General features: G+C 55.4%; 2 protein-coding genes and 1 long non-coding RNA gene across 10 annotated transcripts; 2 read left to right on the forward strand and 1 right to left on the reverse strand.

Moving 5' to 3' along the window:
- Positions 1-6,641: 6,641 nt before the first annotated feature.
- MOB3A (MOB kinase activator 3A) lies at positions 6,642-22,896 on the reverse strand. 6 transcript variants are annotated; one of them, XM_045543898.1, is made up of 6 exons: positions 22,581-22,895; positions 16,602-16,780; positions 16,294-16,445; positions 11,440-11,926; positions 9,211-9,413; positions 7,054-7,848 (listed from the first exon to the last, which is right to left on the reverse strand). In XM_045543898.1, exons 4-6 carry the CDS (start codon positions 11,858-11,860, stop codon positions 7,819-7,821), a joined length of 654 nt encoding a protein of 217 aa, XP_045399854.1. In that variant the 5' UTR covers positions 11,861-11,926; positions 16,294-16,445; positions 16,602-16,780; positions 22,581-22,895; the 3' UTR covers positions 7,054-7,818. The 6 variants fall into 6 exon arrangements, 5 of the variants coding, with proteins under 5 accessions (XP_045399854.1, XP_045399847.1, XP_045399863.1 ...); XR_006733524.1 differs by lacking the exons at positions 16,294-16,445; positions 16,602-16,780; positions 22,581-22,895 and adding exons at positions 6,642-6,668; positions 13,604-13,696 and having other exon boundaries at positions 7,238-7,848; XM_045543891.1 differs by lacking the exon at positions 16,602-16,780.
- LOC123633029 lies at positions 16,877-19,680 on the forward strand. The gene is made up of 3 exons (XR_006733528.1): positions 16,877-16,914; positions 17,961-18,063; positions 18,845-19,680. It is a non-coding gene; the product is annotated as an uncharacterized LOC123633029 (long non-coding RNA).
- A 369-nt stretch (positions 22,897-23,265) lies between the features above and the next one.
- IZUMO4 (IZUMO family member 4) lies at positions 23,266-26,093 on the forward strand. 3 transcript variants are annotated; one of them, XM_045543933.1, is made up of 10 exons: positions 23,266-23,569; positions 23,654-23,734; positions 23,850-23,921; positions 24,356-24,382; positions 24,484-24,559; positions 24,727-24,774; positions 24,887-24,901; positions 25,270-25,287; positions 25,497-25,511; positions 25,772-26,093. In XM_045543933.1, exons 1-10 carry the CDS (start codon positions 23,356-23,358, stop codon positions 25,860-25,862), a joined length of 657 nt encoding a protein of 218 aa, XP_045399889.1. In that variant the 5' UTR covers positions 23,266-23,355; the 3' UTR covers positions 25,863-26,093. The 3 variants fall into 3 exon arrangements, with proteins under 3 accessions (XP_045399889.1, XP_045399874.1, XP_045399884.1); XM_045543918.1 differs by lacking the exon at positions 25,497-25,511 and having other exon boundaries at positions 23,283-23,569; XM_045543928.1 differs by lacking the exons at positions 25,270-25,287; positions 25,497-25,511 and having other exon boundaries at positions 23,283-23,569.
- The last annotated feature ends 869 nt before the right edge of the window (positions 26,094-26,962 follow it).

Raw genomic sequence — 26,962 nt, forward strand, 5'->3', positions numbered from 1 at the left:
GTTGACCAGTCAGTGCCAATTTGATGGTGAGTACACGTAGAGCCTATTCTTCCGATCTTGTGATACTTCACTGCGGATAATGGGCTCAAGCTCTATCCAGGAAAATATAACAGGTGCTAGATCACGGTCGTTTCTTATTATTGAGTAGTATTCCATTGTATACATATACCAAATTTTAATGATCCACTCATGAATTGACGGGCACTTGGGTTGTTTCCACATCCTTGCAATAGTGAATTGTGCTGCCATAAACATTCGGGTGCAGATGTCTTTATTATAGAATGTCTTTTGCTCTTTTGGGTAGATGCCTAATAGTGCTATTGCTGGATCGAATGGTATTTCTATTTTTTAGCTCTTTGAGGTATCTCCAAATTCTTTTCTACAGCAGTTGCATTAATTTGCGGTCCCACCAGCAGTGTAAGAGTGTTGCTGTCTCTCCACATCCTTGCCAGCATTTGTTGTTTTGGGATTTTTTGACAGAGGGCAATCTCACTGGGGTTAGGTGATACCTCATTGTGGTTTTGATTTATATTTCTCTAATAATTAGAGATGTTAAGCAAAAAAGACAAAATTAAACATATATTATTTAGGAATAGACACATACGAGGTAAAACTATACAGAAAAGCACGAAAAAGATTTATTTATTTATTTATTTTTGAGACAGTGTTGCTTTGTTGCCCTGGCTAGAGTGAGTGCCGTGGCATCAGCCTAGCTCACAGCAACCTCAAACTCCTGGGCTTAAGCGATCCCACTGCCTCAGCCTCCCGAGTAGCTGGGACTACAGGCATGTGCCACCATGCCTGGCTAATTTTTTCTATATATATTTTAGTTGGCCAGATAATTTCTTTCTATTTTTAGTAGAGATGGGGTCTTGCTGTTGCTCAGGCTGGTCTCGAACTTCTGATCTCGAGCGATCCACCCGCCTCGCTCTCCCAGAGTGCTAGGATTACAGGCATGAGCCACTGCACCCAGCCAGATTTCTTTTTTTAAATTGAAGATTTGACTGGAAGCGGTGGCTCACGCCTGTAATCCTAATCCCAGCACTCTGGGAGGCCGAGGCTGGAGGATCGCTTGAGCTCAGGAGTTCGAGACCAGCCTGAGCAAGAGCAAGATCCCGTCTCTACTAAAAATAGAAAAATTATCCGGCATGGTGGTGGGCACCTTGGGGTGCTGGAAGGTGGGCCGGAGGTCGGGGGAACAGCAGGGCTGAGCCTCAGCAGGACACCTGCAGCTACCCCAGGCTGGCGTCCACCTCCCAGCCAGTTGTGACCTTCCAGGGACCTTGCCACAGTGTTTCAGCCAGCCTGCATCCATCACATGCTGCAGCCAGTGCCTGGCAAGGCAGAGAAGTTTCCAGCAACTTGGTGGATCAGGGATGGGGGCATGGGATGAGGGGATCTGGAGTGACCACACTGGACCCCAGGTTCTATACTTTCCAATAAAGTGTTGGGAATGGCTGAGGGTCCCAGCCAGGAAAGGTAGATGCACCCTCTGCCTGTGATCAGAGCCCAGTCCGATCCCCAGGCTGGCAGCAGGCAGAGCCACGGGGAAGCTAGCCTGGCGGGGCGGGGACAGCCTGGGAGCTGCTCTCCAGGACAGACAGACAGAGCTGTTTCCAGGCCGGGCTTCCCAGGAGCAGAGCCCCATCCAGGCGCACGAGGCCCTCGGCGGGGTGGGGCAGCTGCTTTTGTTTTCCATCCACTTCTCTGGCGTGGTCACATGGGGCGGTGGCAGCTCCAGAAATATCTAGGAACGTGGGCCACGCCCCTGGGGTGGCCGCCTGGCAGTGGCACTAGAAGGTCAGCAGAGGTGCAGTGTAAACAGCGGCTGCAAAACACCAGTGCAGGACGCAAGCCCTGTGGGCAGGTGGGCACAGCACGTGACCCGCCACAGCCACGGGGCAGAGACAGCCCATGTGGTTTAGACAGCAGGGAACTGAAACACAACGTGGCACGTCCCAGAATGTGATTCAATAAAAAAAAGGGATGAGGCTCTGACACACGCTGCAGCGTGGAGGGACCTTGAGGACGTCGTGCTCAGTGACAGATGCCAGACACAGAAGACACACAGTGTGTGACTCCATTTATATGAAACGTCCACAACAGGCAGATCCACAGAGACAGGACATGGATTCGTGCGTGCCAGGGGCTGGGGAGGGGATAATCGGGGGTGACTGCTGATGGGGCTTCTTTGTAGAATGTTCTGGAATTAGAGAGAGGTGGTCGCACACATCATGAGTGCACTAAAAACCACTGGACCATACACCTTCGGTGAGCGAATTGCATGGTGTGTGGATTATATCTCAATAAAGATATTTTAACGGCAACCAAATCCCAGCCAGCACCTTGGCAGTTATGACCTTGCCCTAGGAGAAGCAAACATGTCCAAGCCCTGATGCCCAGTGCATGTCCTGGCCCCTGACACGTCCTTGAAGGGGAGAATCTTTGAACAACGCCCAGGACAGGGTGGACAGCGCCCACATCAGGGCTCAGTGGTGAAGAGCCTGCTCCTCGGAAAATATTGACAGCAGAGAAATAAGGGAAATACCTGCTTTGCTTTCCTTTTTAAATATGAAGGGGGAGGGGAGTGAGGAGGAGGTTCAATTGCCTTTCTTTTTTTTTTTTTTTTAAGACAGAGTCCCACTCTGTCGCCAGGCTGGAGTGCAATGGCGTCATCACAGCTCACTGCAGCTTCCAACTCCTGGGCTCAAGTGATCCTCCCACCTCGGCCTCCCAAGGTGCTGGGATTATAGGTGTGAGCCACCGTGACTGGCCAAACACCTGCTTTTCACTCATAGGACATCTCTGGGGATAGAACTGTGCAGGGAGACAGGACAGGAGGAAAAGTAACACCATGCACTGGGAGGGTGCAGGCTCAGCAGTAGCTCCTGGGTCCTGTCTGGTGATGGGACAGGCACAGATGTCCCATGTCAGGAATGCGGCCCAGAGTAGGGCTCATCTAGGGGTGATCCTACCTCCAGGGGACACTGGGCAGTGTCTGGGGACACCTGTGGTTGTCAGGACTGGGTTGGGAGGAGCTCCTGGCATGGGGTGGGTGGGGGCAGGGACACTGCAGTGCCCGGATGGCCCCACCCCAGAGAACGCCCCAACCCCACTGTCCACAGCTCCGTGGGGGAGATTCTGATCTAGTGAGATTCTCAGCAAGATGAGAACATCAAGAATGTTCCCAAAACACTGCCTCTAGAGGGCAAAAGTTCCAACTACTGGCCCGGTGCGGTGGCTCACACTTGTAATCCCAGCACTTTGGGAGGCTGAGGTGGGAGGATCCCTTGAGGCCAGGAGTTCGAGACCAGCCTGGCCAACATAGTGAGACCCTCATCTCTACAAAAATAGAAAATTATCCGGCATGGTGGTGCACACCTGTAGTCCCAGCTATTCAGGAGGCTGAGGCAGGAGGATCGCTTGAGCCCAGCAGTTGGAGGCTGCAGTGAGCTTTGATGATACCACTGTACTCCAGCTTAGTGACAGAGCAATACCCTGTCTCAAAATAAATAAATATGTGTGTATATATACACACACACACATATATATATATTTCAGCCTCACGGGCCACACAGTCTGTGTCAAAATTACTCAATTCTGCAGCCACAAACGATATATAAATGATGAGTATGGCTGTGTGTCAATAAAACTTTATTTACAAAAAGTCGACCCCCTGATCCATAAGTGATCCGATTGGCTTTACTTATACTAATCTCATTTTCTGCTTTAAAAACATGTGTCCTTGCTGTTTTACTTATTTAGCACCTTTTGTTTTCACAGACGATGTTGTTCCACTCTTTTGCCCACTCTAGTTTAATCTAAAGGCACACATGTACTGTTTTAAATTTTCCTAGTGGTTAACTCTATGTTGTTTTTAAAAAAACATAGTGAATTGAATTTTGCCAGTTATCATTTATGCAACAGAATGTACTGATTCTGGCCATACACAATGAATATACTTAATTATCGTCATCTGCAAATGTGAATTCCCGCCGAGAAAATCCCAGCAAAATTAATTTAAAATTCAGAAAAGAAGCCAGTTTCTAAATCAATTCCAAAATCATGAGATGTTCCATATATAGCAGACTTAACCATTTAAGAAGTGCAATGGAAAAAAAGACGTCATGGAAAAATATCTCATTTGTATTAACAACCAGAAATAACTTCGTATATTTACCCTTTAAAAGAAACGTGCAGCTAAAAGATGCCCTACAAAAAATAGAAAACTTAGCCGGGTGTGGTGGTGAGTGTCTGTGGTCCCAGCTACTCAGGAGGCTGAGGCAAAAGGATCGCTTGAGCCCAGCAGTTGGAGGCTGCAGTGAGCTGTGATGACGCCATTGCACTCCAGCCTGGGCGACAGAGCGAGACTCTGTCTCAAAAAGAAAAAAACTTTTTTTGCAAAAGGTGTATGAGTTTCCTATAGCTGCTGTAACAAATGACCACAAAGTTAGTGGCTTAAATGAAACAAACTTACTCTCCCACAGTTCTGGGGTCAGAAATCTGACATGGTCTCCCTGAGCTAAAATCAAGGCGTGGCAGGGCCAGTCCCTCCTGGGGGCTCCAAGGAGAACCCACCTCCCGCCTTTCCCAGTGTCTAGCAGCCGCCCGTGTCCCTCAGCTCAGGGCCCTTCCTCTCCCTCCAGAGCCAGCGGCGCAGCATCTTCCAGTCTCTCTGCCTCCGACCCTCCCGCCTCCTGGTGGGAGGGCCCTGTGCTGACACTGGGCCCCTGGGTCATCCAGAATGACCTCCCATCTTGAGGTCCTTATCCCTTTTGCCACATGAGGTGACATACCCACAGGCCCCAGGATTAGAATGGGGACATCTTTGGCGGCTGTAATTAAGCCGACCAGAAAATGATGAGTTAGAAGTCCTGTAAGCTCCATAATTCTTAAATTGGCCCTGGAAGTAGCTGAGGTGTGTTGCAAAACCAGAGTCACAAGGCAGTGTAGGAAACAGTGGCATCTGTGGAAGGCATTTCTGAGGCATCTGCACTTGGCAGGAGAGAAATTGTCCCTTCCTGGAGCCGCTGCGCCCTCTAGGGGAGGGACGTTGCGCACAACTGCTGTTGAACGTGGCAGGGCTGAGGTCTCCTGTGCCCTGGTTGCCTCCGTCTAGCCCTTCCCTGCAGCCAGAGCTGCAAAAAACCGGATCTGTGAGTCCAAGCTGCTCTCTTGTCAGCTCCTGGAACAATGTTCCACATTGAAAGGGACCCCAGAGATCGTCACCTGGTCCCCACATATTTCACGTATATAACGAAAAAGGTTTGTGGCAAAGTCACTTGTCTAAGGCTGCGGAGCTGGTTAGCAGCGGCTGGGCCACAAACTGCCCATCTTTTCCCTGAGTCTATTCTTTGATGGGTGGTTAAAAGTTTTCTGCCATGTTTTCTTTTTCAAGGCAAACAGGGCAGACAGTAAAGTCACATTCAGTGAGAGCAGGAAGTAACTCTTGGGCAAAATGAAAACACAAAGTCGATGTGGGCCCCTTCGCACACCAGCTTTTCCCAATCTCTATTTTCTAGACGTTTCTGTTTCAGTGGTCCTAACCTCCCACCCTGTGAAATTTAAACCCAGCGACAACACACTGTGTCTTTAAGTATTTGGGTCCCTTGTGATATCTAAGATGTTCTTGAGCCCCAAGAACCGAGACTCAGCCCCTGGGCACAGGCAACCTGTTGACAAAGGCAGGAAAACACAATTGACTACGGGCAGCAGCTGTGGGCACCAAACACAATTTATTCTGAAGTTCACATCCGGCTCAGGAGGGTGGCCAGGACTGGGACCCTCCCCGCCACCCCTGACCCACATGGGAAGCTGCCTGGCCAGGCCACTGGGGACACCCTGCATCCTTGGGGACATGATGGTGCCGAGCTTTGGGCGTCATCTTGCAGGGACAAGGAGATATAATCAATCAAACAGTTCCTGGTTTCCTGAAGTCCTACTCGGGCTGGGCTGTGAGGTCTGTTTCCTGGGTGCTCTAAGAGCTGGACCCCAGACTCAGGTGGTTTCTGTGAGGACCAGGGCACGTGCCTGGAGCTCTGGACTTAGGCAGTGACAGTGGGCTAAATGCACTTGTTCCATTTCCCAGCAGACACCGGGAGACAGGTAGAAAGTGCCCCTCTCTTGCGATCATCTGGAACACCTGGAGATAACCCGAGCTCTGTGTGTTTTGGGACGGTGCGGGGGCTGGGCAGGAAGGGCTGCCGCTGACAAAGGCCACTGGCTACTCTGGAGGGGCGGGAATGGAAGGGGCTTGCAGGGGCAGGACGTGGCCTCCTTTGGTCACAGGCCCTGGTCCTAGCCCCAAGGTGAGCAGACAGTGCTCACGGATTTTGGTGCCAAAGCCCCTGGGGCCATGGATCCAAGGCTGCCTAGCAGCTGGCAGGCATCCCAAGTAAGGCCCGTTACCGCAGATGCAAGGACGCCGCATTGCAGCAGGGAGAGAAGTTCCCCGGGACAGATTCACTCCCGGGTCAGTCACAAGGAAGCGGGTGCTGTTCCGGTGGGGGGGGCTGATGAACTTCTGGTGAAGAAAAGCTCTTTTAAAAAGATGGCCGGGCGCGGTGGCTCACGCCTGTAATCCTAGCACTCTGGGAGGCCGAGGCGGGCAGATCGCTCGAGGTCAGGAGTTCGAGACCATCCTGAGCAAGAGTGAGACCCCGTCTCTACTAAAAAAAAATAGAAAGAAATGATCTAGCCAACTAAAAATATATATAGAAAAAATTAGCCAGGCATGGTAGCGCATGCCTGTAGTCCCAGCTACTCGGGAAGCTGAGGCAGGAGGATCACTTAAGCCCAGGAGTGTGAGGTTGCTATGAGCTACGCTGACACCACGGCACTCACTCCAACCTGGGCAACAGAGCACGACTCTGTCTTAAAAAAAAAAAAAAAAAAAAAGATATCTTGCCAGGCGCGGTGGGTGGCTCACGACTGTAACCCCAGCACACTGGGAGGCCGAGGCCGGAGGATCCCTTGATCCAAGGAGATCGAGACCAGCCTGGGCAATACAGTGAGACCCCATCTCAAAATAAAACAACTCAAGGTGGTCATCAATGAAACTGTATAAAAGTTAGACCTTTTATGACACACAAAGGGGCGCTTAGGAACTGACTCAAACATGGGACGCAGGGCCTGGAGTTGCAGCGTCCAGGAAACCCCAGAGAACAAGTAGCGCACTCGGGGGAACCACAGAGACAGAGTGGGTTAGGAAGAGCGGGGGCCAGTGGTCACGTCGTACCTCTGTGTGAGCTCAGCAGCGGCTCCAGTGTGCGCTGAGAGAAGCGGCAGCAGTGTATTCCCGCCCTCCGCTGGCCGGGAACTGCCGTCCTCTCTCCTCCAGGCAGGGCCAAGGCTGTGCCTACCCAGCACCCAGTGGAGGCCAGGCAGGTTGGGGTGGGGGCTGGAGTGGGGACAGAATTTCCTGGGACGCTGGTGGCCACAAGGGCTGGGGCAGCTGAGGACGTTCTCCAGCTCGCTAAGAAATGCAAGTGGTTTAAAAACACAGGGTTTTCCGGTTGCTGACAACACACAGAATTAGAGTTCAGGTTCAATCCCACTTCACAGGTGGGAGACAGGCTCAGAGAGGCGGGCGCTGGGCCTGTCAGCGCTATGTGGCCAGGCTCGAGACTGGGGGGAAGGAACCCGCCGTCCAGGGCTGGGGTCTCCTGGCGACACCCCGACAGTGGCAGGAGCACAGGTTTGAGGGATGAAAAGCTCCCAAGGTGCTCAGGTCGGAGAGAGATGCTGCTGTCCCCAGGCATCCTCCTCCAAGTCTCTGCAGCCTGGGGAGGTCTGGGCACTGAGGGGCCCTCGGGGCTCTTAGTGGCACATCCGAGCAGTCATTTCTTTCTGTTAAGAGCAAGCAGGATGTGAGATAGGACAGCCAATCACAAAACGGGCAGCATGGATAGCGCACACATGGAAATTTATGGGAATGCAGGTAGGGGGGCACCCGAGGGCTTCCCTGAACCCCAAACTAACAACACACACCCTCGACCAGGCGGCGGCAAACTACCTTGGAGTCAGAGTCAGCATTGTTGGATTTGTGGGCTACATGGTCCCCGTCGCAAAGACTCAACCCTATCGTGTAGCTCACGAGCTGCCAAAGACAACTGGTGACCTGATGTGTGGGCCCATGTGCCAATAAAACTTTATTTACAAGAACAGCAGCCAGCCCGAAGGGTGGCAGTTTGCCGAGCCTCGTATGGTTTTTGGGACACTGAAAGGAAAGTTCTGGAAGGCAGCCTGCAGATAAAGATGAAACCCTTACACCCACTGAGCATGTGTGCTATCGATTTTAAATCCAGCAAAACTTTCACTGGCAGGCAAAGTGTGCAAGGGAATATACGAAAATGAAGAAGTCATGTGAAGATGTTTTGAACCATTTTTAGAAGTTGTGAAGAACAGACTTCCAGAGATCTGAGTAAACGAGGGCGTCTCCAGCCAACGCTGGACTCCAGGATCCCAAGAGGAAACACAGACAGTGAACTCACAGAGCCACGGCCTTGATCTTCCCTGAGCAAGCCCTCCTGCCGCCACGCATTTCTAGCCAGAGATGCCCCTGTGGCCCTGTGACTGTGACTGCCCTAAAGTTGCTGCTGAAAGAGGCTCTAGACCCCTGAATCCACCCAGCTTCTGGGCAGGTGACCCCCTTCTGAGGAGGCTGGTGGGGCCCCCATGTGCACATTGGGGTACCCACATCCCTAAGATGCCTCAGGAGCGGGTCCCAGGTGCCAGGTCCTGCAATGCCCTTTCAGATCTTCCTGCCCAGAATTGGGTGACCACTGCAGTGCAGGTCCCTGTCACCCCATCACAAACATGGGCCCCAATCTCCAGAAAGGACACTGGCTTCAGGAGCTCTGGTTTTGTGCATGAGACCCAAGGGTGAGAACAGCATCCCTGTGTCTGTCTCCTGATTAAACCCGGAAATGGACAGGCCAGGCAGGCACCAGAGGCTGGAGCCTCCCACGCTGGCCTGTGTGTCCCTGTTGTAAGTGACACTTAGAGGATGATTTCTGGACACCTCTGAGTTCAGAACCATGAAGGCAGAATGAACCAGAGGCGAGGGCTGCGTGGAGGCTGGTGAGGAACCCGTGCTCCTCCCGGATCTTTTCCGGGGGGACCCAGGGTCCCTCCTGTTATCCCGCCTCCTGCCCCACCAGGAAACTCCCCAGGGCTGCGACCCAGAGAAGGAGGGCCCCGAGAGCTCACCAGCGGCTCCAGCTCCTTGGTGTCGATGAGGCCGAACTCCCTGACAAAGTAGTAGAAGTGCTTGTAGCAGGTGTTCACGTGGGCCTCGGAGCCCATCTGTGCGATGCGGTCGAAGTGGTGGATGTAGACGTGCACGAACACGCGGAACAGCCGAGACAGGATCTTCCGCACGGCCTGCAGGAAGTTCTTGGGGAACGGCGTGCCTGGGGATGGTGGGAGGGGCATGGGGAGAGGTCAGGATCGATCCTCGGCCGCCTGGAGCGCCGTGATCACAGGCTGAGCCGTCCGGCCAGCCCTGCCAGGCACTTGGGCAACATCTACCTCGACTACGTACATGTTCCCAGGGAGGGAACTCATTTGTAGACATTTCTCCTAGAGGATGTGACAAACGAGTGGACATAGATGCATGTTTGAAGAAGGTCGTGGGAGCAGTGTCTGCAGGACCCTGGGAAGGGCCAGTCCCAACAGTAGGATTAGAGAAACATCGGGAGCGACACGGCTCTTGCCACAGGGAAGGATCTCAATGGATCAGGAGAAGGCGGCAGACGGGAACGAACAGGCATTCCCAGGGCTCCCGCGAGCTGGGCCAGGCCCTGACCCGGGGCCTTCCCCTGACCCAGGGCCTTTCCCAGTGAACTTCACCATGAATGTTCCATTTTCCACCCAGCTCCCTTCTCTGTGTTTGGGACAAGTTAATCTCCAAGGCTGCACCCTTCCCTATGGAGCACCACACTGCCCCCAGCACGTCGGTGCCTGTGTTTTGTCACCTTTAGGCTTCTGTGTGTGTCTATGACACAGGCCCTGGGAGACCGACTGGGGAAGGTGTGTTCCCCATCTGTGAGGACCCTGGGTTTCCTCCTCTGTCGCTGTGACAGGAGGAAAGGACTGAACACAAGGTATGCTCTACTCTCGAGATGCACCCTAACAATTGTCCACAAACCGATATTTATGGGGTGTCCCTGAAAACCTCTGAAAGCAACAAAGTGTATCACAAACACTGAGTGGGGTGGGGAGTACCCCCCAGGGGTGGTAATCCTGATGGACCGCTGGGTCAGTGACAGTGGTGACAAAGCTGACAGTGCCTGGCACCAGACCTGCTAGGGACTCTGGGCTTGACGCTGACACCACCCTTCTCCCCTAGGATGGGGGTGAGGGTGACAGGAGCCCCCAGGAACGAGCTGGAGTGAAGGACAAGCTCATTTTGTTTTTTGAGACAGGGTTTTGCTCTGTCGCCCAGGCTGCAGTGCAATGGTGCAATCACAGCTCACTGCAGCCTCTAACTCCTGAGCTCAAGTGACCCTCCTGCCTCAGCCTCCCAGAGTGCTGGGATTACAGGCATGAACCACCACGCCCGACCAAGGAAGAGCTATTGAAAAGACCCAGCTTAGGCAAAGGATTCAGAAACGGAAGCTTTGAGGGCTTCACTGCCCACACCTGTGATGATGCCCTTACATGGGGGTGCAAATTGCAGCCTGAGGGCCAAACCTGGCCTGTTGTATAAATAAAGTTTTATTGGCACAGCCGTGCCCTTGTTCACACGCTGTCCACACCCACGGTTCCTGCCAAGGTTATTCTCTGTTCTTCTTGGTACCACGACAACAACAGACTTCCATGTGTGGGGAGCTGACCAGAGGTGCTTGGGGTACTTCCTGCTCTGAAGTTCTAGGATTTGGACCCCTCAGGAGCTGGGTAGGACATCAGGGGGTCCCAGCAAGTCCAAGGTCAGAACCCGAGGGAGTGTGGGCACAAAGACCCTACCCAGACCTGATCTTGGGGGTTGGGAAACCAAGTAATCCCTATTTTGGGAAAAAGCCCATTCTGGGACACCCAGTTTCCAGATGGGCATCCGAGAGACCCCTGTCAGAGCCCGGCCCCGCCCACCAGGCAGACGCAGGTGAGGCCACAGCAGCGAGAACCTAGCCCAGGGTGCGCAGCTGCAGTGTCCACAGGCTGGGACCGCAGGCCCCCAAGCATGTCCGGGACACTTCCACCCTGTAGGTTCCCAGGGCTGCCATGCTGACTCCCACGGTAACAGTGAGAGAGACCCCTGAACGCACCCTGTGCCTGCGGTGCCAACTACCACCAACACAAGGGCTTAAAACAGTACACGCATCCGCTCCCTGTTCTGGGGGCTAGGAGTCCACACCCTGCCCACTGGGCCAAACCCAGGTGTGGCTAGTGCTGGCCAGTCCCTCCTGGAGGGTCCAGGGAGACCCATGCGCCACTCACCGACGTTTGTGGGGAACAGGTCCTCGTTGTTGATCTGCACCTCGATCCAGTCCATGAGCAGGTCCATGTACCGAGGCGCGGACAGTGCCGTGGGCTTGCGGAACCTGTGCTCATCCTGCCAGCGGTACTCATACTTGGGGCCCCCCGACATGACCGGGCAGGACTCCTCTGTGCAGCCGTCGCTGATGGTGCCGTAGATGAGGTTGACGCGGTTGAAGAAGTCCACCACGTGCATGGCCACCCAGTCGTTGAGGTCCTCGCCAGGGGGCAGCTGCACCGCCAGCCTCAGGTCCAGACCCGCGTTCAGTGACGCCTGCGCCTTCTTGTGCAGCTCGAAGCGCTGGGTGCCCGGCTCAAACTTGCGCTTGGGGCGGAATGTCTTGTCCTTGTTGAAGACTTGCTTCAGGAAAGGGTTGGACATCCTGGTGGCGCCCACTGTCTCACGTTTCCTGGGAGAGGTCCCGGTGGGCTGGCTCCCCCCAGGGATCTGAAACAAGAGAGGGAATAACTGTGACCTGCCCCACTGACAGGGTTCCCTGGAAACTCAGTTCTGGAGGCAACAACGGGATGGATTTGGAATGTTCCCCAGGACTTTAGGTTTCAAAGTGTTTCACCAGAAGGTGTCAGTTTCTCAGAGGGTTAAAACCTCCATGCGTGGCCGGGCGCGGTGGCTCACGCCTGTAATCCTAGCCCTCTGGGAGGCCGAGGCGGGTGGATCGCTCAAGGTCAAGAGTTCGAGACCAGCCTGAGTGAGACCCCGTCTCTACTAAAAATAGAAATAAAAATTATCTGGACAACTAAAAATATATATAGAAAAAAAAATTAGCCGGGCATGGTGGCGCATGCCTGTAGTCCCAGCTACTTGGGAGGCTGAGGCAGTAGGATCGCTTAAGCCCAGGAGTTTGAGGTTGCTGTGAGCTAGGCTGACGCCACGGCACTCACTCTAGCCCGGGCAACAGAGTGAGACTCTGTCTCAAAAAAAAAAAAAAAAAAAAACAAAAACCTCCATGCGGCATGGCCTGGACGCCCCAGAGTAGAAGGCACCAATAGCTGGGGCCCGAGCGACCCAGAGTGGCTGCGTCCTTCCCCCAAGTCTGGCCCAGATGCTCTGAGCACGCTGGGATGCCACAGTGGTCACAGGTGAGCGCAGCAGCTGAACTGTGGCCTCCACAAAGGGACGTCCCTGTCCTGATGCCTGGAACCTGCGCATGTGGTCTGAGGTTGAAACAGGATCTTGCGATGAGGCCACCCTGGCTTATGTGCATGGGCCTAAGGCCAGTGACGAGTGTCCTCACAGGAACAGAAGAGGAGAGACACACAGAGGACACCGAAGCAGGGATTGGGGTGATGTGTCCGGAAGCCATGGGATGCCAGGATGGCAGCAGCCCCCACAGCTGGGAGAGGCCTGGGCGGACCCTCCCTCAGGGCCTCACGGGGAGCCAGCCCTGCCCACACCCTGACTTTGGACTTCTAGCCTCCAGATCTGGGTGAGGGTGAAGTGCTATTGCATGTGTGTCCTGGCCATGTGACTGTGTCCAAACCCCAGTCACTGGATCGGGGCCCCTAAACCACTGTGACCTTGTCTTCACCTAATTACATCTACAAAGACCCTACTTCCAAACAAGGTAACTTGGCGGGTTCCAGGTAGACATGAATCTTGGGGCAATACTATTCACCCCAGTGCACCATCTAAATGAAGAAACCAGCCGGGCGCGGTGGTGGTGCCTGTAGTCCCAAAGCTTTGGGAGGCTGAGGCAGGAGGATAGCTTGAGCCCAGGAGTTGGAGGCTGCAGTGAGCTGTGATGATGCCCCTGCACTCCAGCCTGGGCGACAGAGCCAGACCCTGTCTCTAAAAACAAAAACAAAAACAAAAACCCCAAAACAAACAACTAACAAAAATAAACCTCCCCGAGCAACTCTAAGTCTTGTCCATGCCTACGCAGTAGCTTGGCAGCCGCCCGCTAATGCCCTAGATGGGGCCCTGGCTCTCCCACCCGCTCCCCTCAAGACTCCTGTGTGCTGACAGGGACAGCGACTGATTCCAACGCTCACTGGGAGGTGAGGGGATGACACGATCCCATGGTGCATGGGTGCCTGGCTCACACTCACAACCGGTCCCTGTGTCACCGCCCCCTCATTACTGTCACTGCTAGGATGACGGCACCTGTGCCTTGTCTTCTGCTTGCAGCGGAGCAGGCTGTGCCCTCCCACGATGTGCACCTGGCCGTGACAGACAGGGGCGAGGCCTGTGTGGGGCCTGGAGGAGGAAGTGCAGAAAGGGGAAGTGTCGTAAGGCAGGGTGGGGGAGGTGGAAGCTGCGGTGGCTGTACCCCCCCAAGGCCTGACAGTGTCACGGTGCTGGGCTCTACGTCACCCACCCCGAGTGTAACAATAACCATTTATAATGTTATAATAAACCACACCACTGTTTTTTCTGTTTTTTGCTTAAACTGCTGGAGTTAGTTTCTCTACTTGTGGCCAGTAAGTCTTGTCCTGTGCCCATGTCTCTAGACCTAGAGCTGGGATGGAGGAGTATCCTGTGGCTGCTGTGACAAACTAACAAACCAGGGGCTTAAATGAATACAAATTTATCATTAGAAAGGAGGCAGAGAGACTGGGAGATGCTGCGCTGTTGGCTCTGAAGGGGGAGGGAGGGCACTAAGCGGAGGGACGCGGGCAGCCGCTAGACGCCGGGAAAGGCAGGAGATGGTTCTTCCCTGGAGCCCCCAGAAGGGACCGGCCCCACCACACCTTGACATCAGCCCAGTGAGGCCATGGCAGATTTCTGACCCCAGAACTGTGAGATGACAAATGTTGTTTTAAGCCCTTTAGACTGTGGCATCACCAGGAGACCCACACAAGAGTAAACAGTAAAAGGCTACTCTGATATTCACGAGAGCGCCAGTCAGAACAAAGCGCAGGTCCCTTGCCACTGGCACCCTGAGCCTCCCTGTCTCTGTGGCTTCACCTGGGGGGTCATCCCTCCTGCCCACTGCCAGGCCCTGCCGTTCCTCTGGGCCGTGGGTGTGGAGGGCAGACTCCGGGCAGCACAAACACGGACACGGCAGCCAGGCAACGGGAGCTGGGAGAGCGGCCGTGCACGACGGGGCAGAGGAACTGGACACGCCCTGTGAGAGGAGGGGATCTCTTCACCCGCACTAGGAAGGTGATTGCCCAGAAGGGCGGCAATCACAGTGGGGGTGAGGATGTACAGACATCAAACCCTCCCACGCGGCTGGTGGGAATGCAATGTGGTATAGCCGCTTCGGCAAGTTCCTCAGGGGTTGATCAGAGACACCAGCTGACCCAGCAATCCCCCCGCTCCCCACCTGCATATCCATGTCCACAGCGGCCTAACGGGGAAACAGCCCAAGTGTCCCTGACAGATGGATGGACAAGGACAACGTGGTCCATCCACACACTGGAGTATCATTCAGCCATGACAAGGGACGAGGCTCTGACACAGGCCACAGCATGGATGGACCTTGAGGACATCGTGTTCAGTGAGAGATGCCAGACACAGAAGGACACACAGTGTGTGACTTCATTTGTGTGAAATGTCCAGAACAGGCAGATCTGCAGAGACAGGACGTGGATTTGTGGGTGACAGGCGCTGGGGAGGGGATGGGGAGTGACTACTGATAGGGACAGATGTCTTTTGGTACAATGAAAGTTCTAAAATAGAATGCAGTGATGGTTGTACAACTCTGTTAATGGTCTAGAAACACTGAATTGTATACTTTAAGTGGGTGCGATACACAGTACGTGATTTATATCTCAGCAAAGCGAGTGTATAAAAACGTGGTGCTCACACACCCAAAAGCACTAAAGCCGGCCGTCTTGGGCTCAAACTTACTCAAGGACGATCTTGTTCACTGTGAAATGTGAGCACAACCACAGAAAAGTCTACAACATAACGGTGCAGGTCGGTGGTTTATCACAGAGGGAACCCCGGTAAGGACCCCAGGAAAGCTGCTCGGGCAATCGCTGCTCAGGAAGGAGGACACAGGCCCTCCCTACCACAAGTGCTAACCAGAAAGGCCTGCACTTCCCCAGAGCCGCCGGGGGCCCAGGGCACCGTGGTTACTTCCTGCCACCTGGGTGAATACCCGCTAAGCGCTTCACACTGTCCTGAAAGGAAAAGGCTATCACCACTTTACAGCAGAAATACCGAGAAACAGAGCAGAGATGTGAAGCCCCTGGGCCCCCCGGCGGGGCAGAGCTGGGCCCAGGCCAGGCCCCGGGCCTCGCCTACTTCCAGCTTTACTTGTGGGCCCCTTCACGATCCTGTCACTGACCTTCTAACACAATGGAAGTCACAAAACAAAGAAAAACTTCACCTGCCACTGCTCGGCTGCTGATTTGGGGACCTCTCCAGTGCCAGGGCTGAGGGCTGGCCCCAACAATGCCACCTGCTCAGGGCAAGTGGGGAGGGTCTTCCAGGGGCCTCCGAGGCCTCTGCCGACAGGGCCACCCTGGGCAGACTCCAGCCTTGGGAGGAGACCCCTGCCTGGGCCGAGCCTCGCGGAGAGTGTGGCTGCCCCCACGGCCTCGGCTTGTCTCTTTCTACATCTTTACGCTTGTCTACCACATGCCCACCAGGACCGTTCCAGAAAATGGGGCCAGGGTGGCCAAAAGGGCTTATAAAGGTCCTGCTTGAGTTTCTGTCTCCTCTCACAAAGTGGGAGGCCTGTTTTTTAAGTGGAAGTAATTATTTTCCGAAATACTCTCCTGGACAGGCAGAGTTCCCGCCCCAAGCAGACAGTTTTCTATCAGAAACAAAGACATGCGGGGTGGCCCCGGGTGGCCCCCGGGTGACGACCTCCCTGTCACTGTCCCCCACGCCCTACTCACCGTGCCCGGGGCTCCGTTCTCTCTGCTCTGGTCAGAGCCGTCCAGAGTCTGTGTGGGGACGATGCCGGCACGAACTTCTCAGAATCCAATGCCACGCCTTGTGGTTCCCCTGGTCTTCCCACAGAGAAGACGCCAATGGCCCTTGGAAACTTCTAGAGGGACAGAAGGTAAGATAAATTCCCCCAGCCCAACTCACACTTCTTTTCTGAAAGCACAACACGACACAGCATAGTTCCTCTAAATGACCAACTGGGCTGACCCCTCCCCGGGCGAGGTACAGCTGTAGCTCAGGGCCCACAGTCACTCACTTCCTTCCGGAGGCTTCCACATCCTGCCACCGCCTCGGGGACTGCTACCCCAGAGCGCAAGAGAGACAAGCCCTGAGCTCAGAAGTCAGCTTGTTTGTTCTAGATTAGTATGCAATACTGGCTCCCCTTCTGGCAGCACCAATATTTAGCTGGAAGATGCTTGAAGCCCAGAATCTGTCCTGTTAAAAAAGGCAGAGGCCGGGCACAGTGGCTCACACCTGTAATCCTGGTACTCTGGGAGGCCAAGGCAGGAGGATCGCTTGAGCTCAAGAGTTCGAGACTAGCTTGAGCAAGAGCAAGAGCAAGAGCAAGAGTAAGTCTCTACTAAAAGTAGAAAAATTAGCCAGGGTTGTGGCGCCTATAGTCCCAGCTACTCGGGAGGCTGAGGCAGGAGGATCACTTGAGGCTAGGAGTTGGAGGCTGCAGTGAGTTATGGTGACACCACTGTACTACAGCCTGGGTGACAGAGTGAGACGCTGTCTCAAAAAAAAAGAAAGAAAAATGACTGTGCCCAGAGCTGTCTTCCATAACCTAAATGCTTATTTTCAAACATCACAACTGTTCCTGGTGTTGGGAGGCCATCCTCAACTGTGCAGGACCTGCAGGATGATGGCTGTGGCTTCCCCAAATCCCACATGCGTGTCCTGTTGTTTTGTGCACCCGTCTTTCTTTACAGGGTGAAGTTCTCCAACTTCTGCGGTACGAAGGCAGATAGGCAGGAAGTGAGGCACTGGGCCACGGGGTCAGCATAGTTTTCTAACCCTCCTGCTAATCTTTTCTTTTTTTAGATTGAGATAAAATTCATGTACTGCAAATTTCAACCTTTTAAAGTATACAATTAAGTGGGTCTTAGTATGTTTAGAGTTATACATTCGCCACCTCTATCTAAATCCACAACGTTGTCATCACCCCAAAAAGAAACTCCAGCTCTATCAGCAGTCACTCCCAAGTCCCCTGTTGTGAGCTGAACTGTGTTCCCCAAAAAGATGGCTTCTAGTCCTAAGCCCCGGACCTATGAATGGGAATTTCTTTGGGAAAAGGGACTTTGCAGATGTTATCAATGAAGACCAGGTGTTAACTAGACCCGGAGCAGGGGGGGCCCTGGTTCAGTGACCAGTGTCCTTATAAGGTGACAGAAATGTGGACACAGACATACAGAGGGGACAGCCCAGAGAAGATGCAGGTAGAGACTAGAGTGACCTGGCCACAAGCTAAGGGACGCCTGGAGCCCACAGAAGCTGGGAGAGGCAGGAAGGACCCTGCCCTGGAGCCTCTGAGAGCTCAGCGTGCACAGCAAGTGAAACAGAGGACATGCACTTGAACTTGAGGTTCCCACTGCTAATGCCCCTGTTCTACCAGGACAGAGAAAGAAGAGCTGAGTGTGGACAGACTGGGGTTCTCGTTCTACACCTCACAGGACTCTGACTCTGTCTCCCCTGGCCTCGGTCTGCCACAGGGGCAGGTACAAACACATCCTTTGACAAGATGGTGTCGGCTGGGGGATGGTTACAGAGAAATGTGAGATGTCATCAAAGCCTGAGGTGCCCCCTAACAGGTTTCCAGAGACACCACAGAGACTGAACCTGGCACAAGGCCGAGTGTTAGAGACAGGAAGACGCAAGGAGGAGCACCCCCAAACCTGTCCATACGCTGCGGCGCAGTCCTTGCTGTGGAAGTTCCCTGGGACGCTGGGGCCCAGGGGTCTGGGCTTAACCTCACGCTGCCTTCTCAGCCCCTAGACCCTTCCTGTCTGAAAGGGGAAGGGGTGTGGAGGGAGGAACCGCCGCTCTGAGTTCATCCAGGGGAAGCCGGGTGGCCCACTCAGGGTCTCGCTTCACTCGGGTTGCTGTAAAGAGCTCTCAGCAACACCGTGGGTTTCATGGAAGTGATTCGGCCCCTGCAGGGGACACTGGGCCATGTCTGGGGACATCTGTGGTCATCACAACTGGGGGTGCTCCTGGCATAGGGTGGGTGGAGGCAGGGACTACTCAGCACCTTGCAGTGCCCAGGACGCCCCACCCCTGAGAATGACCCAGACCCAACGTCCTCAGGCTAAGGGGAAAAAGCTTGGTCTGCAAGTGGCAGAGCAGGGCCAGGCCCAAGTGTTTTGGTCTGTTTGCCTCATTTCCCTCTTTAATGAGTAATATTTTAAATGGCCAGCCTCATTATTAGCTAGTCAGCAGCAACTGGGGCTGTCAGAGGTGCTGACATGTTTTTGTCTCTTCCCACATCTGTTTCTGCAGCTCCTTGCGAAGCCACCAACCTACTCGTCAGAAACGAAGCCGGGCAGGGGGCACCCTCCCATGTGGAGAGGCTGCCTGAGGGTGGACAGGGACGCTTGTTCCTGCTAAGTGACGGGACAACCCCTGACTCTCAGCCTGGAGTGGCTGTTTGCAGAGCTTTTGCTGTTATTAATAAACTGACCTAACGTTTGCTGGGGCCCTGGCGGGAAAGCTCATGAACTCATCATTTCCTGGAAGGTGGGAGGGACTGGCTCATCCCGCACACCAGGAAGCGGGTCTGCTGCCTCGCCCAAGGGCAGGAATGACTTGGCCCAATGTCCACGGTGCTGGGGGGACCCTGGCCCAGAGCCCGCCCGGGAGTAACAGCTCCCTACTCCTCAGTGAAACATGACATTAAAACACAGCAACAATAAATACATGTGTGTGACTTTAACATACTTTTTAAACTAAAAAACAAAATATAAGCTCTGCGTCAAGACAAGAAGAATGTAGAGGAAAAAGCCACAACTTGCAGGTGACAAAAGGGAGAGAAATCCAAGTGAGACTGACCCCGAGTGGCAAGGAGGCTGACAACCCCGAGACCAGGGCATGCGGCTTCCGACAAAGTCATCCCATCCATCTGGCTGGAGGGAAAAGCCTTATACCTGAGCCAAAACCTCCCGACCAGGAGATGCTCTCTCCATCCTTGCCTAACGAGGACGGCGCGCCCTCACGGCCTCAAAAGGAGCTAGACAGAGGCGCTCATGTCCAAGGAGGGACATCCAGTATCCACTATGTGGAAAAGTAAGTCGCAAAACAATGTGTACATCAGGCCTTTGTTGTTAAATAATAATGAACAAAATAAAGATGAACTATTATTTCCTCTGGAAGGTGAAATTCCCTTTGTGAACCTTTACGAGAAGCGTACATCTAGTTTTCCAGTCTGGGTACATAGGAAAATATAATAGTAAATTTGATAGAATCAAAAGAGAAAGGGAAGAGGTCGGGCATGGCCCCCAAAAGGCATCGTGTGAAAGTCCCCAAGAACACAGAAGTGTCACCTTTCCTGGTGGGCAGCAGGGCACACACGGTACCACAGGCGCTGGTTTCTGAACCTGGAGTCACCTTTTCTGGTTAAGCCATTTGAGCTTCTAAATTCCAGGAAACAAGAACAGAGCTCCTCGGCTGGGGAATGTCTAAAACTTCCCAAAGTAAAAACCCCCACTTCTCAGTCAGCGGCCGGGAAATTCTCCTGAAATCTCTAATCTATAAGGCCCTTAAGGTGGGAGAACAACTCCCTGGAAGATGATTAATGGCTGAGTTTTCAAAGAACTCGGTGGCCTAGGACGTTTTTACATATAGAACAGATCTCATTCACCTTGTTTATAGAACATGAAACATTTACAAAGCTCGGGAACTAAAATGGCACTTTCACAGACCTCCTGACAGACTAAAATAACTCCTGATGCTTTTGCTGGGTGAGAAAGAGAGGGGAACTCAGAAGTCAGTTTGCCAAAAATAGCCTTAAAAAAATATTCAGTTTGTCACAGTTACTTCGGGGCACTTGCTACGTGAACACTGTGGCAGGCTTTTCGAGAGATGTGAAGATATTAAAACACAGTCCCTTCTGAAATGGGGGTTCACACGAGGCTGTGTGTGTGGGGACAGGGTGGGGGGACATGGGAGCTCTCTGTTCCTTCTACTCAATTTTGCGATGAATCTAAACTGCTCTTAAAAATACTCTATATAAAAAACTATAGCTGACAATAATTCATCCATCACTAAACACCAAGCATTTGGCCAAACCCTTTGAGAAACTCATCCCATTTAAGAAATAACCAAACACGAAGGCAGAACTTGATGTATCCCATGAGCGGAGAGGCTCCACATGCGTTTACTGAAAGAATAGATGCCCTGGAAACGCTGGGGTGCGCTGGGAGCTGCATAGGTAATGTGTGTAATTCCAAATTTTCTGGTAGCCACATCAAAAAGCAAAAAAAAAAAAAAAAAAGAAACAAAGAAAGAAAGAAAGAAAAAGAAATGAGGGGAAAGAATCGGGTGAAATTACACTAAGAAGATATTCTGGAGTCCCGGGTCTGGCATGTATTTGCACCCCAGCTGCCTCGGGGGCCAGCTCAGCTCTAGAGCGTTAAAGAGAAACACCGACCTTCGGAAGGAGGAGACTCTGGGAAGGCTGCAATGGGACAGGTGTCCTTTGAGGTGGGCTCCTGAGTCGGACAGCCACCCAGCAACACACAGGGAGCTCCGGGGACAGCAGCATGCTGGACTTCCACTCCCCTTGTCCTCACTCATAACCAGCACACTTGGTCTTGAGTTCTAATGACAGACCTCTGCCAGCTGGGTTGTTAAAAGCCTGGCTTCCGGAAGTTCTCAGAGTGGCGACTGTGGCAGGCTGGGGCTCCTGCTGCTTTCCACCCTCTCTGCAGGTGTGGGCCTGGGCAGTAAGGTCTGAGGGTCCTCCCCAGTGTTGCCTCCCTAAATCTCCACTTCTGAAGCACCAACCAGAGGGCCAGACACCAAACAAACAAACATTCGCCTCCCTACACTAAAGCAGAGCTGGCCTGTAGAAGTGATCCAGGAGAACAGAAAAGGAAAGTGAGTTGTATCTCACAGGTCGAAACCCAGCTCACCCCACACACTGGGAGATCACATCACTGGGGGCTCCAGGGCTCCAGCCTCAGGGAGGCCGCAGCAGCCACTCAGCTGAGCCCCACCTCCTCTGTAAAATGGGGCTGCTCAAGCCAGGTGTCACACCATACTCCCAGCACTTGGGGAGGCTGAGGCAGGTGGATCACTTGAGGCCAGGTGTTCGAGACTAGCCTGAGCAACATAGCAAGACCCCACCTCGACAAAAAATAAAAAAATTAGCTGGGTGTGGTGGTGCGCACCTGTAGTCCCAGCTACTCGGGAGGCTGAGGCAGGAGGATCACTTGAGCCAGGAGTTGGAGACTGCAGTGAGCTATGATGACACCACTGCACTCCACCCTGGGCAACAGAGCAAGACCCTGTCTCTAAAAAATAAAATGGGGCTACTCACAGCCCTGGTGAACTCAAGATGTGCAGGAAGGAAGGAGGAAGCAGCTGGCAGTTCTGGGGTTGGCCTGTGCGGGGAGCAAGTCCCAGACCAGAAAGTACAGGTAGGCAGTGGCACATGAGATGTGCACTAACTGCACATGTGGCATCTCAGCATCTCCCCAACCGTCCACTTGGCATATGGGGGGTTTACTGTATGTCAATTAAACGTAGATGAAACTGTTAAAGAAAGAAAGATGCAAAGAGGGAAAAGCAACGTGCAGAGACCAGAGTCTTTCCCCTGAACGGTTGGTCCCGCCTTGAGACTGTACGTCCGGGTCTCCCCTACCTTGTCAGTGACCCTATAACCCACAAGGCGGTTTAATGCCATCTCGAGCCCAGCAGGAAGAGGGGCTTCTCCGGCCAGGGAGCTACGCGGGGTCGTCCTCAGCCGCCCCTCGCCCCGACCTGCCACGTGCTCAGGGGACGCTGTGGGGATCCGACTCCGCGTCGGTTTGGGGGGCTGGAAAAGGATTTTTATCCAAACCAGGAGGCTCGGGGCCCGCGAGAGGTTGATCAGTGGACCCAGGGTTGGCCCCAAACTGCCATTTGTACCCACAGCCTGACCCGGCCCGGGGACGCGGCCTCCCGGCTGTCCGCCGCGTCGCCCCGGGGACCCACCCGGCCTCCCCTAGCCGCCCGCCTCGTCCCCTCGGGGACCCACCTGGCTCCGCAGGCCGCCGCCTCAGCGCCGGTCCCACCCCGCCTCAGCGCCCGCGGAGGGACACGGCGCGGAGAGACACGTCCCGCTCGCCCCGCCCGGCCGCACCCGCGGAAGCCGGGCCTACTTCCCTTAAAGGGCCGGGGCCTCGCGGGGAAGCGGCGCACGGGGATCACCAGGCCTGTCCCGCGGGCTGTCAGCGCACAGCCTCGTCCCGGAGGCCGCCGTGGAGGCCGGACGCCCCGATGGGGCCGGGGCCGGTGCCGGGGCCGCTGGGCATGCTCCCGGTTGCCTAGCAAGTGGGCGGAGCTTGCGAGGCTGTTGGGGGAGTAGGGCGGGGCCTCAGGGGGAGGCGGCCAAGGAAGAGGAGCTGGCGCCGGCGTTGGAGCATGCGTGGGCGAGGCCGGGAGCGGGGAGCCAATCCGGAAGCGGAGTCCTTTCTTAGTGGCGGCTTGTGGGCGGGGCCTAGGGGCGGAATTTGCGGAGTCAGTTGTCGGTTGAGGACGGGTGGGCGGGACTGGGTGTGGGGGCGGGGCCTGAGATGGGGGCGAGGACGGAGGTGCGTCCCAGAGCCGGAGGGGCGCTGTTGGTTGGTGTGCGGTCGAGGGGCGTGGCGCGGGAGGGAGGCACCATTGGTTGGTGCACAGCTGAGGGGCGTGGCGGGGGGGGCGCCGTTGGTTGGTGCGCGGCCGAGGGGCGTGGCAGAAGCGCCGTTGGTTGGTGCGCAGCCGAGGGCGTGGCTCGGGGGCGCGGTTGGTTGGCCGGCGGCGGGCGGGCCATGGCATTGCTGCTGTGCCTGGGCATGACTGTGGCGCTGGCCCGCGGCTGCCTGCACTGCCACTACAACTTCTCGGAGAAGTTCTCCTTCTACCGCCACCATGTGAACCTCAAGTCCTGGTGGGTGGGCGACATCCCCGTGTCGGGGGCGCTGCTCACCGACTGGAGCCAGGACACGATGAAGGAGCTGCACCTGGCCATCCCCGCGGAGATCAGTGAGCGCTGAGCCGAGCCCGGGGCGCCCGGCACCGGCCAGATCCCCCGAGCCGGCCGCTCACCTGGCTCCTCCCCACCCGCAGCTCAGGAGAAGCTGGAACAAGTGGCGAGAATCGTGTACCAGAAGATGGATCAGTTGTACCAGGGGAAGATGTACTTCCCGGGTAAGGGGAGGGAAACAGGCAGGGACCGCCCACCCCAGGACACCCCCCCCCACACACACACACACCTCCGCCCGCCGCCTGCGCCTGACCTCCCTTCTCCCGCCTCCCCCATCAGGGTATTTCCCCAGTGAGCTGCGAGCCATCTTCCGGGAGCAGGTGCACCTCATCCAGAACGCTATCATCGAAAGTGAGCGAGGGGGGCCGCGGGACCAGATGCACTGAGGGTGTCGCCGGTCCCCACAGGGCTTGAGCTCCTTCGAGGCTGGGGCCCCGGGAGCAGGGCTTGGCTGGGGCTGAATGATGTGAACAGACCACCTGGATAGGGCAGGCCCCAGGGAGGGACCCCTGTCACCCCATGGTCACCAGCACAGCCCAAAAGATACATGCCACCACCTCCCTGGCACCTTCCCAAACTAGTCCCCTGGAGGTACCAGGAGTGGTGCTGCCACCTTCCCCAGGTGTGCACCATCCCATGCTGGGAGCCACCCTGAGGACCCCTTCCCTCTGGGTCATGGACACACACATGTAACCAGGTGGCCAAGGAACGGGCCCCTGAGCCTTTGGCAGGGCCGGGGGACCAAGCTGGGTCTGGTAAAACCACGCTGTCCTGTCCCCCCACAGGCCGCATCGACTGTCAGCGTCACTGTGGTGAGTGAGCTTCCATCCAGGCTGAGGGGTTCAGCACTGGCAGCAGCAGCTCAGGGTCCCGGAGGCTGAGGGAGCCTGCAGCTACCTCTCCTGTGTTGCAGGCATTTTCCAGTACCAGACCATCTCCTGCAACAACTGCACAGACTCGCACGTCGTCTGCTTTGGCTACAACTGCGAGTAGGGCTCAGGCACTGGCACCTGCCTGTGCCGAGGGCCCTGCTGTCCCTGGGGTCCCAGGCTCTCCTGGGATAAGGCTCCTCCGCCTTCCACCTAGCTCTCGTCACCTGGGGAGGGTGGGGTCTGGGGCTGGGGGACACACCACCTCCAAGCCCCTGTCCCCACAGGTCCTCGGAGCAGTGGGAGGCAGCTGTGCAGGGCCTTCTCAGTTACATGTGAGTTGGGGTCTCTGGGCAACAGCAAACTTGCCACCTGGGCTCAGAGAGGGGACACCAACCCAGGCCACTTGGCCCCCTGACTCCAAACCCGCTGTTGCTGTCATTGTAGAAGTGACTGGCACAAGTAAGTCCCCTCCTCAAACCCAACATGCCTTACCAGAGGTAGTGTGCATGTGAGCACCCAGCCGGTGAGTATGTGCGGGAAGCTGGCTCCCATGGCTCCCACGGCCTAGGCGGGCCACAAGGAGGCAGGACCTGGACCCAGCTCTCTGAGGCAGTGCAGGGGGCGGCCCCAGTCCCTTCTCCCTCAAAGGTCTCTGAACTCAGGTGGAGGAAGGGGGAATCATCCTGGCTAAAGGATCCCCATAGAGCCCGGTCCCAGACTGCCCCATGTGTGTGGCAGAAATGTGGCCAGAGCCTAGGAGGGCTCCCCACGGTAGATGGATGGGGTGCCCGTGGAGGGGCCTGACTGGGCCCCATGTTGTCTTTCAGACAGGACATGAACATGAGGTAAGGCCACCCCGGCCCAGCCTTCCAGAGGGGAGGGAGGGACAAGGGAGTGAGGGGAGAGGTGGCGTGGGTTCTTCGGTTCAGTGGGCACAGCAGGCATGGCTCTCTGTGCCTGGGACGTGCTAATGTCACCTCTGCAACTATGCCTATGCGTCATTTCGTGAACAAACCATGCACTGCTGCTCCTCCTCTGGGCCTGGGACATACAGAACCACCCCAGCCTTGTGAGTGAGCCAGGGAAGGGGGGCCTCCAGGGTCGGGGTGCACCTAAACCAGGGATTAAATGTGCCACAGGCCCCACCCAACACCCTTTCCCAGTCTCAGTCACACAAGTGACCCACCCTGAGAACAGGCAGGGCTTTTGCCACGCACAAGACCTCCCATGTCCCAGCTGGGAGGAGAGGCCAGGGCCCCCCCAGGCAAGACCCACTGAGAAGGTGGAAGGAGGCAGGAGGGGGGCTGAGACACCCCTGTCTACCTGCAGCCTGGTATCCCCAAACTTCACATGTCTGGAGCCCCAACACCTGGCCAACCTGACCTTGGAGAAAGCCTCTGAGTGCCTGACTCAGCACTGACAGCCGGCAGGCCCACCCCAGTGCACGGGAGGCCAGGACTCCTCTGGACTGTCCCAGCCTGTCCCCTGGAGCAGGCTGAGCTGACTGCTGCTCCTGGTCCCCCTCCAACCCCCAACAGAGCCCAGCCACCCGAGCCGGGAGGGAGGGGAGAGGGGTGGGTTTGTAGGTAGCATTGGCACTTGGCAGGACCACAGAGCTATTTGATGGGATTAAAGTACCTGATGTTACTCATGGAAGCATGGTTCTTACTTGGGGGGCTGAAGGAGCTGGCAGTGTGCTTCTGGGGAGGCCTAAAGGTCCCCAAATGACCTGGTAGGCCAGCTGGTGCAGAGCCATGCTCCAGGGCCTCAGGTCCTAGGATGGAGACGTTCTACTGTGACCCATCTGGGCATACCCGGCTAGGCTTGCAGAGGTGTACACAATGGGGGGTCGTCATGAAAGATGAGGCTGCAGTTTGGTGGCAGCTGGGGCCAGATGCACCCAAGGCAAAGAGATGCAAGGCCGATGGGCTCTGCCACCTCCATCCTCCGTGGCCAGGACCACAGCTACCCACCAGCTGAGTAGTCCCCGACAGATGGGAGGGGAAGCCGGGAACCCGTGTGCATATCCGTGCAACCACATGGTGGGATGGTTCTGAGAGCCTGAGCACTCTCTCTCGCAGCCCATTTTCACTCATGTGGCCTAAGCCTGCAGCCTCCCCTGCAGCCCCTGTATGCACGGGAACTGTGTGCAGGTCGGGAGTGGCACTCGGGAAGGCTCCAGGGCACCCTTACAGACCACCCATTGTCAGAGCCAAATGTGGCATGTCAGGGAGACTAAAGGGATATTGGGGGTCTGTCAGGAGCCCATCTCAAGTGTCGGCTGGTCACCAACCGCGTCCTGGCTGTTACTGACACCAAGTGCTTCCTCTTGGGCCCCTCAGAGGGACACCAGCAGCTGGGGGCAGGGGAGAAGCTCGTGGCTGCTGTTTCCAGGGCATAACATTACAGAGGGGATAAGGGGCGGGGGCAGGGGCCAAGCCGGGGCTGGGTTGAGGGCCTCATCTGGGTTGGCACACCCCACCATCCCATTTTGGGGTTTACATTCGTGCAGACTGTCCC

Source organism: Lemur catta, chromosome 1 (genome assembly GCF_020740605.2).
Source record: "Lemur catta isolate mLemCat1 chromosome 1, mLemCat1.pri, whole genome shotgun sequence".
NCBI lineage: Eukaryota > Metazoa > Chordata > Mammalia > Primates > Lemuridae > Lemur > Lemur catta.

Excerpts from the sequence above, each read along its gene's own strand:
- MOB3A (XM_045543907.1), bottom strand. The coding sequence starts at position 11,860 with ATGTCCAACCCTTTCCTGAAGCAAGTCTTCAACAAGGACAAGACATTC. Across the intron at positions 9,414-11,439 it reads CCTGTTCCCCACAAACGTCG|GCACGCCGTTCCCCAAGAAC; the intron begins GTGAGTGGCGCA and ends CACCATCCCCAG. Across the intron at positions 7,849-9,210 it reads CCAAGGAGCTGGAGCCGCTG|AAAGAAATGACTGCTCGGAT; the intron begins GTGAGCTCTCGG and ends TGCTCTTAACAG.
- IZUMO4 (XM_045543933.1), top strand. The coding sequence starts at position 23,356 with ATGGCATTGCTGCTGTGCCTGGGCATGACTGTGGCGCTGGCCCGCGGC. Across the intron at positions 23,570-23,653 it reads GGCCATCCCCGCGGAGATCA|CTCAGGAGAAGCTGGAACAA; the intron begins GTGAGCGCTGAG and ends CCCCACCCGCAG. Across the intron at positions 23,922-24,355 it reads CCAGAACGCTATCATCGAAA|GCCGCATCGACTGTCAGCGT; the intron begins GTGAGCGAGGGG and ends GTCCCCCCACAG.